The 20,366-nt window shown below is 41.1% G+C and overlaps 1 protein-coding gene across 1 annotated transcript in view; it reads left to right on the top strand.

The window, feature by feature from the left end:
- TMEM255B (transmembrane protein 255B) overlaps positions 1–20,366 on the top strand; it is a 122,656-nt gene that overhangs the window by 84,088 nt on the left and 18,202 nt on the right. The window contains exon 7 of the mRNA XM_073590605.1: positions 9,178–9,337. Coding sequence (XP_073446706.1) covers positions 9,178–9,337 — 160 coding nt within the window. The remainder of the gene's footprint in view (positions 1–9,177; positions 9,338–20,366) is intronic.

The raw sequence follows: 20,366 nt of genomic DNA, 5'->3' as shown, positions 1-20,366 counted from the left end.
ATGACCAATTCAATTGGTCAAACGCCTTCTCGGCATCAGGGAGTCAGGAAAGCAGCTCGGGAATTTGTGGCTTTGATCATATTAATTAAGTTGATCACTCTCCTTGATCCATCCGTCGCTTGGCGACCTTCTGTGAGACCAATTTGGTCGTCAACTAATAAATTGGGGAGAATATTTTTTATGCGATCAGCTAATATTTTAGAGTAGATTTTAATATCATTATTGATAAGGGAAATGGGTCTGTAATTTTGTATCCTCTCAAGATCTCCCCCCCCGCCTTTGGGATCATAATGATGACCGCTTCCAGCATCTCCTTTGTGAAGGAACCTTGAGAGGAGGCCGAATTGAAGTGGAAACTAGATGGGGAGCTAAGATTTTTGCAAAGGGCTTAAAATGTTCATTTGAGAAGCCATCTGGTCCTGGCGCTTTTAGTGTCTTTGATTTGTTGATGGTATTGATTATCTCCCTCTCTGTAAAGGGGCTATTGATGAGGTCTAAATCTGCTATTTTAGGAAGATTCATACTTGAAAGGAAGGCATTAATAGAATTCGTGTGTATGGTAGGATTAGAAGTTATATAAGTTTTGAAAAAACTCTGCAAAGGATTTAACGATATCCCTTGGATGTATCATAGTTTCACCTGACTTGGAAATTATTTTATTAATTCTTCTATTGACTCTTTCTTTTTTATATTTAGTCGGCTTATTCAAAGAAGTATAGATTCTGAACTTTGAAGCCTTAATAACTGAGTCATATTCCCAGAAAATCTCAGATCTCAGTTTTTGCCTGAGATCCAAGATTTCCGCTTGAATAACAGATGAAGGTTTCTCCAAGCTATGTTCTTGATCCTCTTTTTTCCTAATTTGGGCCTGTAGGTTGATAATACAATTCTCTATTCCTTTTTTTGTATCTTGATGCTAGTGGAATAAGACCCCCTCTGAGGACTGCCTTATGAGCATTCCAGAGTGGAAAGGCATTAATCTCATCAGATATATTTTCTTTGAAATAGTTATTTATTAAATTTTCTATTTCTAGTTTAAAATCAGGTAGTTTAAATAAAGTAGGGTTACATATCCATAAGTAGTTGTTCTCTGGTGGTGGGCCTAGGAGGAATTCTGCAACGTGTGTTGTATGATCTGAGATGATTTTATTTAAAAATTTCATATTTTTGAACTTGTTTAGGGTAAAAACATTTGAAAGAATTAAATCTATGCATGAAGACGTATTATGTACGTCTGAATAGTAGGAGTATTCCCCGAGATGAGGTGTTTAGACATCGGAAAATGTCATAAAGCTCATTTTGGATGAGCCAGTTTTTCAGCATCAGTGATTTATAGCGGACTGAGGAAGTGGAATCTATGTTAGCATCAAGGACTATTTTAAAACCTCCTATTAGTATAACATCCCCTGTTTTGACTCTATTGACTTTTTTTTGCAGCTTATTCAAGAAAGAAATATGCTTTTTATTTGAGCGTATATGTTCACTATTGTGCACGATTTGTTATTTAATAGGCAAATTAGTATATGGAACCTGCCCAAAGAATCTACCTCATCGACAAACTGGAATAGGACAGCGCTACTCACCAATGTTACGACACCTGCTTTTTTAGAAGAGCACAACAATTTATACATAAGTGGAAAATTTTTGTGTTGGAAGACTGGATGGTTGTCTTTCGCCAATTTCACATCCTGTAGCCAGACAAGATCAGCATGTGTATGGTTAATCTCTTTCCAAATGGTGTACCTTTTATTTTGGCTGTTGAGACCTCTCACATTGTAAGAGAGAATCCTCATTGGACATCAAGATTTAAGAAATTTAACAAAACAAGCAAAGGAAAAGTAAAACAAAACTTTAATAAACTAAATAAAATAAATTAAATATACGAACTGTAAAGGCCCAAACTACTAACAATTAAAACACTTGAAGTTCTCCTGGAGGACTCCAAATCAATTAGAGTCTCACCTCAGTATGGGGGAATAAGTATCTTGTGGCTAAGGTCCCACTGAGACCCCTCCGGATTAGAGGTCAGTTAACAAATATTATATGCAAATTGCCTCTTCAGAAAGAAAGAGGACTTTTACTCTACAGCGCCACCTATTGGTAGTAGCGATCCTACAAGTCACAATCAACCCTTTAACGAGTCTTGTAGTATGACTTAGGATACAAGCCAAATCAGAATCTCAATTTGCAGACACGGTGTTTCGAGCTGTTGGCTCTCGTCAGTGCAAAGTATGAGATCTGATTTGGCAAGGTGAGAGGCTCTGGACTAGGGTCTAAGAAGTAAGGTTTCTCCTAGCGGAGAGTGACATGCCAGCTGTGGCTTGTCAAGGTAAGGAGACTTATTCGCCGTGCAATGCTCCTCTGGGAAAATAATATTTTCAACAAATATTATATGACATTTATGTCGTTAGTAAAGAGTAACCTTGATATATTTACCCTTTTCTAATCTTTATCTTTGAAGACAGGTTCTTCCATTAGGAATTTAATAAATCTTGAGCCTTCTTGGGGGGTAATTGGGTAATTTTTGTTATTGTACCACACCAGGAGCTTTGTTGGGAAGCCCCATCTATAGGGCACTCTGAGTTCCCTGAGTTTAGCAGTTATTTCTTTAAAGGATCTCCTGGCGTCCATAGTTGCTTTGAAATAGTCTGAAAATAATTTAAAGTTCTTAGAAGGTTCAGGGAAGTAACCTCTTTCTCTGATGCCTTTTAAGATCCTTTCCTTTGTTTCAAGTTAGTGAACTCTAAGGATAGTGTCCCTGGATTTGTCCTGGGGAATCCCCCTGGGGACATGGTAGACAGTGAATGCGATCAATGTTAAGTTGGGATCAGCTTTTTAAATAGGTTTTTAGTATAGTCTGAGAGGTCACCTTGAGGAACAGATTCTGGTATGCCGCTTATCTTCAAGTTGTTTCTCCATCTCCTGTTACGGTCCTCAAGGTCTGTTAACTTATTTTTGAGGGATAGTATCTCAGCCAGAAGATTAGAGTCCTGTTTGGAGAGCAAAGTAGTGTCTTTTTCCACAAGAGTTAATTTTTTTTTCATTTCTTTTGAACCTTTGGATGAAATTATTGCATGTCTCCTGCAGAGTTTTATTTTGTAGTTCAAACCCTATTCTCATAGAGTCATTAAGTGACTTAAAGAGGCTAGCAGGGAAATCATCATTGGCTGGTTTGTTGGAACCAAGAAATTCATCTAGGTTAATTGAGGGAGGTGGGATCCCTGCTAGTAGTGATACCTCTGCATGATCTCTTTTGACTCTCTGTCTGTCTGGGCTGTTATTAGTTGAGTAGTCATCAGATTGAGTGTCTGATTCATCAGTGGAGCGATCAAGTTTTCTCTCTTGGTCATTAGGACCTTTTCTTTTGAATGATTTGGATGTGTCCATTTCCTCTGAGGAGAGAGTATTTAGAGTTAGAGGTTTGGACGCCCCTTTAATGTCTCTTTTAAGGCATGATGGGCTTACTGGCAATTTAGATGGTGAGTTTTTTCATACAGCCCCTTCTTTTGTAATTTTACTTTATGTCGGTAAGGAAGACTGTTTTGTATACATAGATTTTGGTTCCCCTTTCTTCATAGGGGACCTAAATCTGATAGGGCCAAGTAAGCTGGGGAAGTCCTCAGTTGACTTAGAGTAGGTCGAAAGTAAGGACTGTCTACTTTTTTGGAATTTATTTTTAGTTTTGCCTGCTCTTGTCTCCGTTTTAGATCATTGTCTCTTCTATAGACACTTGGGTGGAGATAGTGGTATGGGGCAATTGAATAGAGTGGTATGAAGCAACTGGATTAAGTAAACAGGTAATTACATAGAAATATTACTATGTAGTTCAGTATACAGATAAATGAGTAAAATGATATGAGATAATAGACTTCAATTAAAGAAAAATAGGGTTAATAAACTGTAATACAAGATATTACACAGGAGAGATCAAACTGCTCATCTTAAAAGCTCAAATAGGCAGGTAATTACATAATGGGCCTTCCAGGTTTATGTAAGGGGCAGATAGGTGAATATACCCCTTAAATATAGGAAGACTGGTTATTTCTTTTATGCAGTAGTGTTGTTTGTCCTTGTATCCAGTCAGGGAAGAGGATGAAGGTTAGGTAGATAACCTGTGCGTCCAGCAGTGAAAGTATAGGTGGCTTATTGACTCCATGCTCAGGATGAAAAAAAGAAAAAAAGGCAAATAATTTCTGTCCCTCAGAATCGCTCAGACAGGCTGTGGGGTGATGATGCTGAGCCTATGATTGTCAATAGGAAAGGTAGGTGAAGAGAGTAATATCTCTGTCCAAGCTTTATACACTAAGTCACCATTGATTGTCCAGAAAATCAGCACCACTTAAATTTAGAACACTTCTAGTCCCCCCTAATTATATGTATATGGAGCCTGATCACCGCCTGCCAGTGTGCAATAGGTACTGTGAGGTAGAAACCTATAAGGCACTAAGTATGGAATGAGGTATACAAAATACTCTAAGTCCACTTTTTTCTGTTTCATTGTGGGTACAGGTGACCCTTATTGAGTTCTCAAAACCGTCAATTCCTTATGGGAATAGTTCCCAAGACACTCACCCTGGCAACCAGGGTCCCCTCTGCTGCCTCCAGTATGTGTTCACCTCTGGTTTCCTACCTGGCTGGCTGGGAAGCTGGTCCCTATGATGGAAAATGCTTTGTGAATGCTTGGCAGTGCCAGTGTTAAGGACTGACTTCCTCTCCATCGGCGTCGCTGGGCGTGCAGTCACCTCCGGTGTTCGGTATTCGGGCCTCTCAGCACATTGATCCCCGGTGGAGTCTAGACGGGCGAAGCAGCTGCGGTGGAGATCAGTGTGGAAGCAGGTGCCTTGAGCGCTCCGGGAGCCTCAGTCGTGTTGAAGTCGGGGCTTGCTGCAATACGGCGCTTGGAGCGGCCGGAACTACTTTCCTCCCCTGCTGCAAAGAAGAGCGCAGCCGGGGTTCTCTTCACCCCAGCCTAGCTGCAACTGAGCTCTGTTCGCTCAAGCGCTGCTCTAGCTGTCAGGAGAGCGAACGACTTATATCCTGGGTGATGGCTTTCTGTGGTGTGGATCAGAAGGAGATTGTGAGGTCAGGAAGTAAACTTCCCTCCTTTTAATCAAGAAGTCAGCTAACTAATTGCAGAAACTCTTATTGACGAAGATGGCTAAAAGTAAAAAAGATGAGGAGTATCGTACTTTTCAGCAGGAATGGATAGAGGAATTCGCCCTAGTGGAGAGAGCAGGTTCTGCTGTATGTCTGCATCGATGAAACGGTCAAATACAAAGCGGCACTTCGACACAGGCCATACTACATTTGCATCAAAATATCCTGTGGGGATAGCAGGAAGAAAGCATGTTAAGAGTTATTGTGCAGAGTGCAAGCCAGTCAGCAGCAACTCAGTGTTTGGACCCAACAAGGTGACTGGAATTCGGCCAGCTTTGCTGGTGCTTTAGCAATTGTGAGAAAAGGAAAGCCACTCATAGATGGGGAGTATGCCAAAACATTCATGCTTGATGTTGCCAATGAACTTTTTGACGACTTTTTGGATAAAGACAAGAGAATCAAACTAATAAAAGGCATGCCTCTGTCGGCAAAAATGGTTCACAATCGTATCATCATGATGGCAAGTCAAATTGAGGCAACGCAAGTGAGGGACATAAATGCAGCACCATTCTTTTCTCTTGTTTTGGATGAGTCAATAGATGTAAGCCATTTATCCCAGTTCAGCGTGATTGCTGTTGGTAACACACTATGTAAGGGCAGTGTTGTTGTTTTTCCTATGAAGGGGACAACGAGAGGGGAGGATTTATTCAAGTCTTTCACTTAGCTTGCTAAAGAAAAAAAATCTACCGATGGATAAACTTACAGTCCATTCTCCATACCTGAACCCCATTGAATACCTCTGCAATGTAATCAAGAGGATGATGGATAGTCACAAGCCATCAAACAAAAAAGAAAATTCGAAAGTGGTCTCTTATTTTTGCAAGAGCAGTATTTTGGTGTGTACCGATGGTGCTCCGTGCATGGTGGGGAAAACCAAAAGATTTGTAGTGCTTCTTCGTGAACATGAAGAGACCTATCCTAAGTTTTCACTGCATCCTACATCATGATTCTCTTTGTGCTCAGATAGTTGACGAGCAGCTTGGTGAGGTGATGTCGCTGGTCATTCAGGTGGTCAACTTTATTGTTGCCCGAGCTTTAAATGATCACCAGTTTAAAACACTGGTGGATTAAGCTGGGAATAATTGTCCTGGTCTGCTTATGCACAGCAATGTGCAATGGTTATCAAGAGGGAAGGTGTTCAGCCATTTTTTAGCTTGTCTGAGCGAAATCCGGACTTTTCTTGAAATGGAAAACGTCTAGTATCCCGAGTTAGCCAACACTGAGTGGCTCCTGAAGTTCTACTATCTCGTGGACATGACTGAACTTCTGAACCAGCTCAATGTGAAAATGCAAGTGCTCAGTGTCTGCTGGAGGACAGGCTGTATGGACGCATCATGCATGCATGCAGCCTGCCATCTAGATGTAGCAGAGCTAGACCCGTCGTGGGACAAAAGGATTAAAAGCATCTCTGTGGAAAAGTGAGGAATATTATTGTTTGTGTTTTTACCTCTTTTGCATATGACCAGGGCATCAGGGAATGGGCGAGGTCGTAAGTATGGATTAATTAAGAATATTAAAGGAGTCTATGTCTTTCTTTCAATTAAAGGACTTTTTTCTGGGTGTCTGTGTTTTCTTACAATGTGACTATGGGGTTAGTAATGGGGGTGTCTTATTGATGCCTCTCCATTACTAACCTTGGGGCTTGATATCACCTGACAATACAAAGGTGACATCAACCCCCCAACTATCACCCCACTTGCCACCGCTACAGGGCAAGTTGTTAAGAGCGAGGCGAAGTGCCAGAATTAGCACATCTTAGAGATGCACCATTTCTGGGGAGGCTGAGAGCTGATGTTTTTAGCTTGGGGAGCAGTATCCATGACCCCTTTCTAGGCTATTAATATCAGCCCACAGCTGTCTGCATAACCTTTGCTGGTTATTAATTATAGGGGGACCTCATACCATTTTTTTGGGGGGTCCCCCATTTTAATAGTCAGTAAAGGCTAATCATACAGCTTTTAGCAGATATTACTAGCCTAGGAAGCTCCATGGGTATTATCCTTTTCCCAGGCTACAAACATCGGCCCCCAGCCTTCAGCTTTTCCTCTGCTGGTTATGAAAATTGTTGCGCGGGAGCCCTTGCCATTTTTTTCCAAAAAATAATCTTTTATTAATTAAATACATGTACAATAAGCTGCACACACACTGTACTAATTGTATTTGTCACAGACATCTTTATATCTATCTATTCTATTTGTATTTACTATATGGACGGCAATCCATCTCTTCTATCCTGCAGTGATTTTACAGTACTCAGCTGCTGAATTGCCGGCTTTTCTTGTATCTATGTAATATATGTACATATATACAGTATGTGTGTGTCACTGACATCTATATCTCTATGCGCTTATATCTATTCTATTCTAACCTGTCAGTGTGATTTTACGGTACACGGTAGATGATTTGCCGGTTTTTCTTCAATCTATCTATTTTATATATGTGTGTATGTATTTTGATGAATATTTTGTTTGAAAATGATGTGTAAATGACAGAAAATTGCTCTATGTTAAAGCTCATGAATCGCATTGCAATCTGACAGCAATCGCACTGCATTCGGATGAAAAGCAGATGCTTGGTGTGAAAATCGGATTGTGCAGATATTAGAATACTGTCACTATTGGGATTTTCTGTCATATAGGCCTCCCAAAGTTACATCAAATGTAAGGTGGTCCCTAAAAAAGGGTTTTATAAATTTTGCTGGAAAAATTAGAAATTGCTGATCAACTTTTAACCCTTATAACTTCCTAACAAAAAAAATCATGTCTACTTTACATCAGCACAATTTTGGAAACATATGCTAAATGTTATTTTGTGTTACATACCGTACCTCTGTGATTTAAGGGCACAAAAATTGAAAGTTTGAAAACTGCAAAATTTTCAAACTTTTTGCCAAATTTCTATTTTTTTCATAAATAAACACAAGTCATATCAAAGAAATGTTACCACTATAATGAAGTACAATATGTCACAAAAAACTGAATCAGTGGGATATCTTGAAGCGTTCCAGAGTTATTACCACAAAGTGACACTCGTCAGAATTGTAAAATATGGCTTGGCCATTTTGGTCAAAATTGGCACGGTCACTAAGAGGCTAAACACAAGTGTCAAAGTGATCTAGGAAAAACAATGTCCGCATTAAATTCTCTTAGCAACTTCAGATACATTAATTTTACATTACTTTCACTATTCTGGAAGAGATTTTCCAAGTTTCTGACAAATTTGTTCTAGGCAGTGAAATGTGATAAAATAAAAGAATGTTCTACTATGACATGCTGTCTACCTTATGTATCTGCCTCCATGGTAGACCACTCAGACAAGTAATTGGCTTCAGTGACAGTAGCATGATAAATAGCATATCATCGCAACAATCATGTAAACAGTTACCTAAGGGTACCGTTACACTTAGCGATGCACCAGCGATCCCGACAATGATATGGATCGCTGGTGCATCGCTAAGTGGTCGCTAGTGAGCTGCCACACAGACAGATCTCACCAGCGACATAGCAGGGGTCGGGGGTCGCTACTTACCTGTCAGACGCGGCGATCCTGACGTCCTCCCGCCCGTGTCCACACGTTGCTCGTCGGCGCCACAGGAAGCCCAGCAGGAAGCGCCCGACGAGAAATGGTCCAGTATGTTGTCGCGCGACCAGCGATGAGCAGCGGGGGAGCCGGTCGGAGGTAAGTATCAGACATAGCGATATCGCTAGCAATATTGCTGCTGCGTCACAAAATCGGTGACGTTACAGAGATATTGCTAGCGATATCGCTATGTGTAACGGGCCCCTTACCAGAGAGAAGCACCAAAGCAGCTCAGTTGGAGCAGCATGTGGTTTTATCACATTACCCCATGAACAAAATAGTCAGTAACCTTGTAAAAGTAATAGTATAGGAAAAATGTAAGTAGAAAGATATATATATAGTAGATCATAAATGCACTCACACAAAATCATCTTGTTCCTACAGCTTTATGCAACTTGGAATTAAATTGTTCCCTTTACCGAACTTTCTTTATTTTGGCAGTTCACATGAAGCCACCAGCTATTACGAATTTGTAGGTGTGAACAGTTGCCAAGATGTTGTTCATTTATATCGGCTGTTGTGGACATGCACCGTCCTTAATATTGTGGGCCTGTTCCTTGGCATTATCACTGCGGCCATCATTGGAGCATTTAAAGACGTGGTAGGTTTTCCATTTTTTGCCTTCATACATGTATTTTACAAATATAAAAATTAAAATCCCAGTGGCAGACTAATAATTTTGAAAAAAATAAAAAAAATTACCTGGAGAAAATGCTTCAGCACATATAGGACTAAAAAGGGTTTATCAGCCATGACAGTTTGATTGTGAGCAGCTGGGTGTTGTTTGCTTTGTAAATTGAGATCTGTTTGTCTCACACATGGCTGTGTATATGGAGGTGTGCAGACTGGCATGGGTTTACCAAGACAGAGAGGGTCCAGAAGACCGTGCTGATTTCTCCTGCTCCTGCTCTGATTAGAAGCACTTTCTCCTTCATATTAAATGACATAGGTGTGAGGTGGCCAGGGCGGTAGTCATGGCGAGGAGCTGTTGCATTCTCACACCCTGGCACCCCACAAAGGAAACACAATGTCCCACCTGCTGTGTGTAAGGTAGTACACTCACATTTGGCTCCAGGGTTCCTTTCGATTCCACAATCTAAGTTCCAAATCCATGGTTCACATAAACACTTCCAGACTCTGTGTTCATACTCAACAGTTCAACTTTACTTGAAAGCAGGGATTTTGATACAGACGTAGCACAGTTCACATTCACTTGTTTTCCTTGAGCACTCCCTGACTTCTCTGACATCTTCCATCCTGAAGACATTTGTACTCCTTGAGCTCTCCCTGTCTCTGCTGACAACTTCTGTCCCGCAGACACTCCTCCCATTCCTCTTGTCCGGTTTCCATTGGAAAAAGGTAAAAGGCGTGCTCAGCTCTGCCTAGTCCCAGCCGTTAGCCATGGATCCCCTATGGAATGGTTACTTCAATAGATAGTGACCACTCGCATGCTGCTTAGCATGGCATCCCTCATTGCCTCAGCAATCTTAACCCCCAGGGCTATCCATCTGCCCACTCTCACTGCTACATCACTTTTGCCCTAATCAGGAAGTTTCAACACTATCTTACTGCTCTGCACCACACCCATCTTTAACTCCTCCCAATCTGGAAAAGACCTTTTAACTATGCTTATGCTGGCACTCTCTTTCCCTATCTGTATGGTGCCCCACTGATCTATACCCAATATTTGTCCTAATCTACTGCTACCCTTCTATTCTATCTTCTATATCTTTCCCTAATCTTATATAAAATAGATGTAAAGCACATACACATCCCATTAAACATATACATTAACATTTATAATACTCTATGGAACCGCATGTATTTAATGTGAACACTGTGTAAGGAGGGGGAGGCATATGACAGCCTCTGTCACCCCCTTACATAGGTTTCTTTTAGCAGTGCAGGGGTTAAACTGTTCAGGTTGGATGATCTCAGCTGCTCAGTATTGGCCACTCCTCTCTACTATATATACTTGCCTCTGGAAATCTTTATTGCCAGTGTTAATCTTAAACTGCATGGTGTGGAGTGGAGGTTTTGGTTGTTGGTAGAGGTGTTTGGAGTGTTGATCTGTGACTGTTGCTTGGTGTTTCAGCTGTGTGCAAAATCCTCATCCTCTCCTTTTTGGTTTTCCTTCCTTCTATCCCCGATGCTACTCTCTGTTGTCTGTGAGTGCATATTTGTATGTTTGCTATTTTCATTGATCCCTGTACATCCTCCCTTGTTAGTCTGATTTGTGTATAAACATGCAGTATTACTCCCTACTCACCTGGATAGGGGAAGGGGACAGATATAGGGCTGATTCATTAGCTCAGCAAGGTACAATACGTGGCCCCGGAGACTTCACCATCAAAATTAATCCATGGACCAGGGACAGCTAGAATGTCCCCAGCCTTATTGACCATGAAGGAGCCCCTGGCCCCAAGTATTCCGACAGCAGAGTTGTGACACGGATCTCCTGGTTTGAGTGCCTTTGCTAAAGGACTAAAAAGCTGGACTTCAAGCCAGGCAGACTAACCAACATATACTGTATGGACTTTTTGCTTAATGTTGTACTTTGAGCCAGACAAGGGCTATATTTGAGTTTCCTGTGATGTGGTTTATGAGGTCTGCAATAAACCAACCAAACATTTAAATAGAAACAGTTCCTGTGATATCTCATATCGCTCCTTAGTAAGTAACATTGTTACAGTGTGTATAAAATGTATAAATCTAGGAACTGGATTCTCGTTTATTTCCACTGGTTGTACAGCACCGAAAAACAAAATCATAAACTTAAAATCCATAGCCTTATCCAGGTGCTAAAAATGCAAAATAGACACTGGCTACTCAAACACAGCTGAGCTGGTCCCAGTTTGGTCAAACACAATGGATATTGTCCATAGTAACCAGTGCTACTTGCCTGTGCAGTCTCTTCTCAAAGAGAGATTCTGACTGATCTCGCTCTCCACCTGCAAAACCACCCACCTTTTGTCAGATTCCCCCACCTTACTGACTGTGGTGAACACCTAACCTGGTTAACATGGAAAGCCAGCCAGGTGCACCTAATCCGAGCCTGTAGAGCTAAGATTTAACCATAACCTTTATTGCTGCAATACAGTGCGTTGCGAAAGTATTCGGCTCACTGGAACTTTTCAACCTTTTCCCACATAACATGCTTCAAACAAAAAAGATACCAAATGTAAATTTTTGATGAAGAATCAACAACAAGTGGAACACAATTGTGAAGTTGTACGAAATTTATTGGTTATTTTAAATGTTTGTGGAAATTCAAAAACTAAAAAGTGGGGCATGCAATATTATTCGGCCCCTTTAACTTAATACTTTGTTGCTCCACCTTTTGCTGCGATAACAGTTGCAAGTCGCCTGGGGTATGTCTCTATCAGTTTTGTACATCGAGAGACTGAAATTCTTGCCCATTCTTCCTTGGCAAACAGCTCGAGCTCAGTGAGGTTTGATGGAGATCGTTTGTGAACAGCAGTTTTCAGCTCTTTCCACAGATTCTCGATTGGATTCAGGTCTGGACTTTGACTTGGTCATTCTAACACCTGGATACGTTTATTTGTGAACCATTCCATTGTAGATTTTGCTTTATGTTTGGGATCATTTTCTTGTTGGAAGACAAATCTCCGTCCCAGTCTCAGGTCTTTTTCAGATTCCAACAGGTTTTCTTCAAGAATGGTCCTGTATTTGGCTCCATCCATCTTCCCATCAATTTTAACCATCTTCCCTGTCCCTGCTGAAGAAAAGCAGCCCCAAACCATAATGCTGCCACCACCATGTTTGACAGTGGGGATGGGGTGTTCAGGGTGATGAGCTGTGTTGCCTTTATACCAAACATATCGTTTGGCATTGTTGCTAAAAAGTTCGATTTTGGTTTCATCTGACCAGAGCACCTTCTTCCACATGATTGGTGTGTCTCCCAGGTGGCTTGTTGCAAACTTTAAATGACACTTTTTATGGATATCTTTGAGAAATGGCTTTCTTCTTGCCACTCTTCCATAAAGGCCAGATTTGCGCAGTGTATGACTGATTGTTATCCTATGGACAGACTGTCCCACCTCAGCTGTAGATCTCTGCAGTTCATCCAGAGTGATCATGGGCCTCTTGGCTGCATCTCTGATCAGTCTTCTCTTTGTTTGAGTTGAAAGTTTAGAGGGACGGCCGGGTCTTGGTAGATTTGCAGTGGTATGATACTCCTTCCATTTCAATATGATCGCTTGCACAGCACTCCTTGGGATGTTTAAAGTTTTGGAAATCATTTTGTATTCAAATCCGGCTTTAAACTTCTCCACAACAGTATCACGGACCTGCCTGTTGTGTTCCTTGGTTTTCATGATGCTCTCTGTGCTTCAAACAGAACCCTGAGACTATCACAGAGCAGGTGCATTTATAAGGAGACTTAATTACACACAGGTGGATTATATTTATCATCATTAGTCATTTAGGACAACATTGGATCATTGAGAGATCCAGAATGAACTTCTGGAGTAAGTTTGCTGCACTGAAAGTAAAGGGGCCGAATAATATTGCACACCTCACTTTTCAGTTTTTGAATTTCCACAAAAATTTAAAATAACCAATAAATTTCGTTCAACATCACAATTGTGTTCCACTTGTTGATTCTTCACCAAAAATTTACATTTGGTATCGTTTTGTTTGAAGCATGATATGAAGGAAAAGGTTGAAAAGTTCCAGGGAGCCAAATACTTTTGCAAGGCACTGTATATACTTATGTATAATGTGTATTCAGCAAGATAAGTATTTAATACACTGCTGTTTTTGCAAGTTATCCCACCTACAAGGAAAGGAGAGGTCTGTAATTTTTATCGTAGGTACACTTCAACTGAGACAGAATCTAAAAAAAATCCAGAAAATCACATTGTATGACTTTTACATAATTAATTGTAATGTTATTGTATAAAATAAATATTTGATACAATAAAAAAAACAAAACAATATTTGGTACAGAAACCTTTGTTTGCAATTACAGAGGTTAGACGTTTCCTGTAATTCTTGACCAAGTTTGCACACAGGGTTTTAGCCCAGTACTCCATACTGATATTTTCCAGATCTTTCAGGTTTCTGGGCTGTCACTGGGCAACATGGAGTTTTAGCTCTCTCCAAAGAGTTTGTATTGTGTTCAGGTCTGGAGACTGGCTAGGCCACTCCAGGACCTTGAATTGCTTTTTACGGAGCCACTCCTTAGTTGCCCTGGCTGTGCATTTCAGGTCATTTTCATGCTAGAAGATCCAGCCATGAACCATCTTCATTGCGCTTACCGAGGAAAGGAGGTCGTTGGCCAAAATCTCGTGATACATGACCCCACCCATCCTCCCTTCAAAACAGTGCAGTTGTCCTGTCCATTTTGCAGAAAAGTTCCCCAAAAGTATGAGTTTTCCCCCACCATGCTTCACGGTTGGGACGGTGTCCTTGGAATTTTACTTATACTTCTTCCTGAAATCACAGCGAATAGAGAGTTGATATAAAAAAGTTGTATTTTGGTCTCATCTGACTACATGACCTTCTCCTATGCCTCCCTCTGGACCATCTACATGGTCATTGGCAAACTTGCGTGCCCAGCAGGATTTTAATTCATGACGGCATAGTGTGTTACTAATGGTAATGTTTCAGACTGTGGTCCCAGCTCTCTTCAGATCATTGACCAGACCCTCTCATACATTCCTGGGCTGATTACTGACCTTTCTCAGAATCATTCTTACCCCATGAGGAGGGAACTTGCATGGAGCCCCAGACCAAGGAAGATTGACAGTCATCTTGTGCTTCTTCGATTTTCTAATAGTTGCAACAACAGTTGTTGCCTTCTCACCAAGCTGCTTACCTATTGTCCCATAGCCCATCCCAGCCTTGTGCAGGTCTACAATTGTGTCCCTGGTGTCCTTATACAGCTCTTTGGTCTGGGCCATGGTGGAGAGGTTCGAGTGTGATTGATTGTGTTTACAGTTGTCTTTTATAAAGGTAACAAGCTCAAACAGTTACAATTAATACAGGTAATGAGTGCAGAGTAGGAGGGCTTCTTAAAAAAAAACCCTAGCAGATCTGTGAGATACAGAACGCTTGCTGGTTGGTAGGTGATCAAATACTTATTTCATGCAATAAAATGCAATTTTAATTATTTAAAAATGTGATTTTCTGTTTGTTTTTAATTTTTAGATGGTCTCTAACAGTTGAAGTGTACCTATAATAAAAATTACAGATCTCTCCATTTTTTGTTGGTGGGAAAACTTGAAAAATCAGCAGTGTATCAATTACTTATTTTCCCCACTGTATATATATAGTGGCATGTAAATGTTTGGGCACCCCTTGTAAAAATTACTGTTACTCTTAACAGTTAAGCAAGTTGAAAATGAAATGATCTCTAAGGGTGTGTGCACACGCTGCGGAATGCTCTGCGAATTTGTCTGCGCGGATTTAGTAAAATCCGCAGGTTAGAAGACCTGCGGTTTATCTGCGGACTACCCTGCGGTTTTGCCCTGCGGTTTATCATCTCTACAATGGAGCAGATGGCAAACCGCAGCGGAATCCGCAGAAAGAATTGACATGTCATTTCTTTCTGCGGATTGAAAACCGTGGAAAAATCCGCACCGTCTGCACTGCAGTTTTCGTTTTCCATAGGTTATAATGCTACTGTACACCGCTGCGGTTCCGCAGGGCCAAAACCGCTGCGGATCTGCAGCAGAATCCGCAGCGTGTGCACACACCCTAACAGGCGTCAAGTTAAAGATGACACATTTTCTTTGTATTCTAGTTAAAAAAAAATATACAGTGTGTCCGTAAAGTCATGGTGCACTTTTGACCAGTTACTGGAAAGCAACAAAAGACGATAGAAATGTGAAATCTGCTCCAAATAAATGAAAAACTCTCCCAGTTTCATACCTATTCAGTGCAGTTCGATGTGGGCTCCATTTGTTGCCCTACACACATCCAAACGATAGTGATGTTCTTGCCACACACGGGTAAGGACATCTGGTGTAACAGAGTGAATAACATCTGTGATTCTCTGTTTTCGGTGTTAAGTCATCATCTGCGCATGTGCACATACTGCCACATCATCCTACAGAAATTGGGAGGGGTTTCCTTTTATTTGGTGCAGATTTCACATTTCTATCGTCTTTCGTTGCTTTCCTGTGACTGGTCAAAAGTGCACTATATATATATATATACACACAAACACAGATCTGGCAAAGATTAAGAGACCACTGCAAAATTTTCAGTTTTTCTGATTTTTCTCTTTATAGATATGTTTTTGAGTAAAATGTAAATTGCTCTTTTATTCTATAAACTACTGACAACATGTCTATTCAAAGAATTTCCAAGCACTAAATTTTGTATTTATTTGAGGAAAATGAGACATGGTCAAAATAACAAAAAAATGCAGTGCTTGCAGACCTCAAATAATGCTAAGAAAACAAGTTCATAATCATTTAGAAACAATAATACTAATATTTTAACTCAGGAGGAGTTCAGAAATCAATATTTTGTAAAATAACCATGATTTTTAGTCACAGCTTTCTTGCATCTTGGCATGCTTTCCACTAGTCTTTCACACTGCTTTTGGGTGACCTTATGACACTCATGCAAAAATTTAAGTTCTTCTTTGTATGATGGCTTGTGATTATCCATCTTCCTCTTGATTACATTCCAGAGGTTTTCAATGGGGTTCAGGTCTGGAGATTGGGCTGGCCATTACAGGGATTTGATGTGGTGGTCCTTCATCCACACATTGATTGACCTAGCTGTGTGGTATGGCGCATTGCCCTGCTGGAAAAAAACAGTCCTCAGAGTTGGAGAACATCGCCTGAGCAGAAGAATCAAATGTTTTTCCAGGATAATCTTGTATGCGGCTTGATTCATACGTCCTTCGCAAAGATTAACCTGCCCAATTCCAGTCTTGCTGAAGCATCCCCAGATCATCACCGATCCTCCACCAAATTTCACAGTGGGTGCAATACACTGTGGCTTGTACACCTCTCCCAGTCCCCGTTTAACCATTAGATGACTAGATGTTGGGCAAAGCTGAAAATTAGACTTCTCAGAGAAGATTACCTTATTCCAGTCCTCTATGGTCCAATCCTTATGGTCTTTGGCAAACTTCTGCCTGGCACTCCTCTGCTTCTCATTGATGAAAGGCTTCTTTCTACCTTTAAATGACTTCAGCCCTGCCTCTAGGGGCCTGTTACGAACTATTCTTGTCATGCACTTCACCCCAGCTGCCATTTGCCATTACTTTTATAGGTCACTTGATGTCATCCTGTGGTTGCAGAGTGGAGAGTCGTTTTGGCCCTCTGCCGGTCTGTAGCTTTGTTTGTCCTCAATGTCTGCTGCTTGACCTTGTTGTAATGGACTGCCGTCTTAGAACTTTTAAGGATAGAGGCAACATGACACTCACTGTATCCTTATGCTAGTAAAACCAGAATTGAGCCTTTCTTTTCCTCACTCAAGACTTATCTTTTCAACTCCTTTGGCATGGTTAAAAGTTATTTTTTCATTCCTATTACTTTTGGGATATTACTAGCACTTTTTTTGCCATCCAGCTTGTCCTATTGCAAGAGGACTGTTAAGACCACAGCAGGATTTTTTTTATACTTTCCATCATTAAATAAGATTTGGTTCAGGTGATCACCTAATCAGAAGCACATTAAGTAGAATGAGGTCTACTCTGTTTGGAATTCAACTGACATTGGAATAGAATTGCTGTCAGACATGTAGAGAAGCTGATTTTTATAAAACAGTGCAGTGGTCCATGCAAAAGTTTGGGCATCCTTGGAGATTTTGTTTGCTCAGATAACTTTGACTAAGGTTTCAGACCTTAATTAGCCTATTGGGGTTAAGGCTTTTTCACCATCGTTATGAAAGACCAGGTGATGCAAATTTCCCAGCTTTATAAAAACCAAGCCTCCTCTAACCTTGTGCCAAACAACAGACATGGGATCTTTTAAGCAGTTGACTAGCACTCTGAAAATGAAAATGGTCGAGGCCCACAAAACAGGAGAGGGCTATAAGAAGATAGGAAAGCCTTTTCAAGTTGCCCTTTCCTCAATTCAAAATGTAAATAAGAAATGGTAGTTAACAGTAACAGTGGAGGTCAAGATAAGGTCTGAAAGACCAAGCAAAATTTCAGTGAGAGCGACTCATTGGATTGATGGAAAGGCAAAAGGGAACTGCCACTTGACTGCAAAAGACCTTCAGAAACAGCAGACTCTGGAGTTGTGATACCTACTCAAATATGGCCTTCATGGAAGAGGCATCAGAAGAAAACCACTTTTGCATCCTCACCATAAAATTCAGCATTAGAAGTATGCAAAAGAACATCTAAACAAGCCTGATGCATTTTGGAAAGAAGTCCTGTGGATTGATGAGGATAATATAAAATTCTTTGGCCCCAATGATCAAACGTATGTGTGGAGACAAAAGAGCATAGAATTTCAGTGCATGCAAGACAAATGAAGCATATCAAGAAAAGACAACTGTCATTACTGTGAACCCCCGCCTTCTGATCACTCCCCTCACCCTGCACAGTGCCTTCGAAGTCCCTCTAGCCGTCCCTGTGTCCCAATGTCCCAGATCATGGGAATCATCTTGGAAAATGGCGGGCGCATGTGCAGTGCTCCCGCTGGAATCTTCAAAGCTGCAGATTCATTCATTTACTTTGATCACTGTTATAAACTCTCACAGTGATCAAAATAAAAAAAGTAAATCACCGCCTCCCTTATCACCCCCCATAGGTAGGGACAAATAATAAAATAAAGAAAATATTTTTATTTTTCCATTAGGGTTGGAATTAGGATTAGGGTTAGGGTTGGGATTAGGGTTAGGGTTGGAATTAGGGTTGGTATTAGAGTTAGGGTTGTAATTAGGGTTAGGGTTAGAATTAGGGTTAAGATTAGGGTTAGGCGTGTGGTTAGGGTTAGAGTTGGGATTAGGGTTAGGGATGTGTTGGGGTTAGAGTTATGATTAGGGTTGGGATTAGGGTTAGGGGTGTGTTGTGGTTAGGGTTGGAGATAGAATTGAGGAGTTTCCACTGTTTAGGCACATCACGGGGTCTCCAAACTCGACATGGCACCACCATTTATTCCAGCCAATTTTGCTTTCAAAAAGTCAAACAGTGCTCCCTCCATTCCGAGCCCCGACATGTGCCCAAATAGTGGTTTACCCCCACATATGGGGTATCAGCGTACTCAGGAAAAATTGCATGACAACTTTGGGGGTCTAATTTCTCCTGTTACCCTAGTAAAAATAAAAAATAGTGGGCTAAAAATCATTTTTTGAGGAAAAAATATTTTTCATTTTCACGGCTATGCGTTATAAACTTCTGTGAAGCACTTGGGGGTTCAATGTGCTCACCACACATCAGGGGCTCTGCAAACGTAACATGACGCCCGCAGACCATTCCATCAAGTCGGCATTTCAAAACGTCACTACTTCCCTTCTGAGCCCCAACATGTGCCCAAACAGTGGTCCCCCCTACATATGGGGTAACAGCGTACTCAGGACAAACTGGACAACAACTTTTGGGGTCCAATTTATCCTGTTACCCTTGTAAAAATAAAAATAGTGGGCTGAAAATCATTTTTTGAGGAAAAAATATTTTTCATTTTCACGGCTGTGCGTTATAAACTTCTGTGAAGCACTTGGGGGTTCAAAGTGCTCACCAAACATCTAGATTAGTTCCTTGGGTGGTCTAGTTTCCAAAATGGGGTCACTTGTGGGGGGTTTCCACTGTTTAGGTACATCAGGGGCTCTGCAAACTTAACACGAAGCCCGCAGACCATTTCAAAACGTCACTTCTTCCCTTCCAAGCCCCAACATGTGCCCAAACAGTGGTTCTCCTCCACATATGGGGTACCAGCGTACTTAGGACAAACTGGACAACAACTTTAGGCATCCAATTTCTCCTGTTATCATTGTGAAAATAAAAAATAGCGGGCTAAAAAATCTTTGAGGAATAAAAAAATATTTTTATTTTCATGGCTCTGCGTTATAAACTTCTGTGAAGCATCTGGCAGTTCTAAGTGCTCACTATGCATCTAGATAAGTTCCTTAGGGGGTCTAGTTTCCAAAATGGGGTCAATTGTGGGGGCGCTCCAAAGTTTAGGCACACAGGGGCTCTCCAAGCATGACATGGTGTCCGCTAACGATTGGATCTAATTTTCCATTCAAAAAGTCAATTGACGCTCCTTCCCTTCTGAGCCCTGCCGTGCATCCAAACAGTGGTTCCCCCCATATATGGGGTACCAGCATACTCAGGACAAACTGGACAACAACTTTTGGGGTCCAATTTATCCTGTTACCCTTGGAAAAATAAAAAATAGCGGGCTAAAAAATCTATAATTTTTTATTTTCGTGGCTCTGCTCTATAAACTTCTGTGAAGCACTTGAGGGTTCAAAGTGCTCACTACACATCTAGATAAGCTCCTTGCAGGTTCTAGTTTCCAAAATGTGGTCACTTGTGTGGGGGTTTCTACTGTTTAGGCACATTAGGGGCTCTGAAAACGCAACATGACGCACGCAGAACATTCCATCAAAAGTCTGCATTCCAAAATGGCGCTCCTTCCCTTCTGAGCTCTCCCATGCTCCCAAACAGTGGTTGCCCCCACATATGGGGTATC

This window comes from Dendrobates tinctorius, unplaced genomic scaffold (genome assembly GCF_039654945.1).
Source record: "Dendrobates tinctorius isolate UK_male_01 unplaced genomic scaffold, ASM3965494v1 ptg000117l, whole genome shotgun sequence".
NCBI classification, from domain to species: domain Eukaryota; kingdom Metazoa; phylum Chordata; class Amphibia; order Anura; family Dendrobatidae; genus Dendrobates; species Dendrobates tinctorius.
This window is presented reverse-complemented; position numbering and strand designations above follow the sequence as displayed.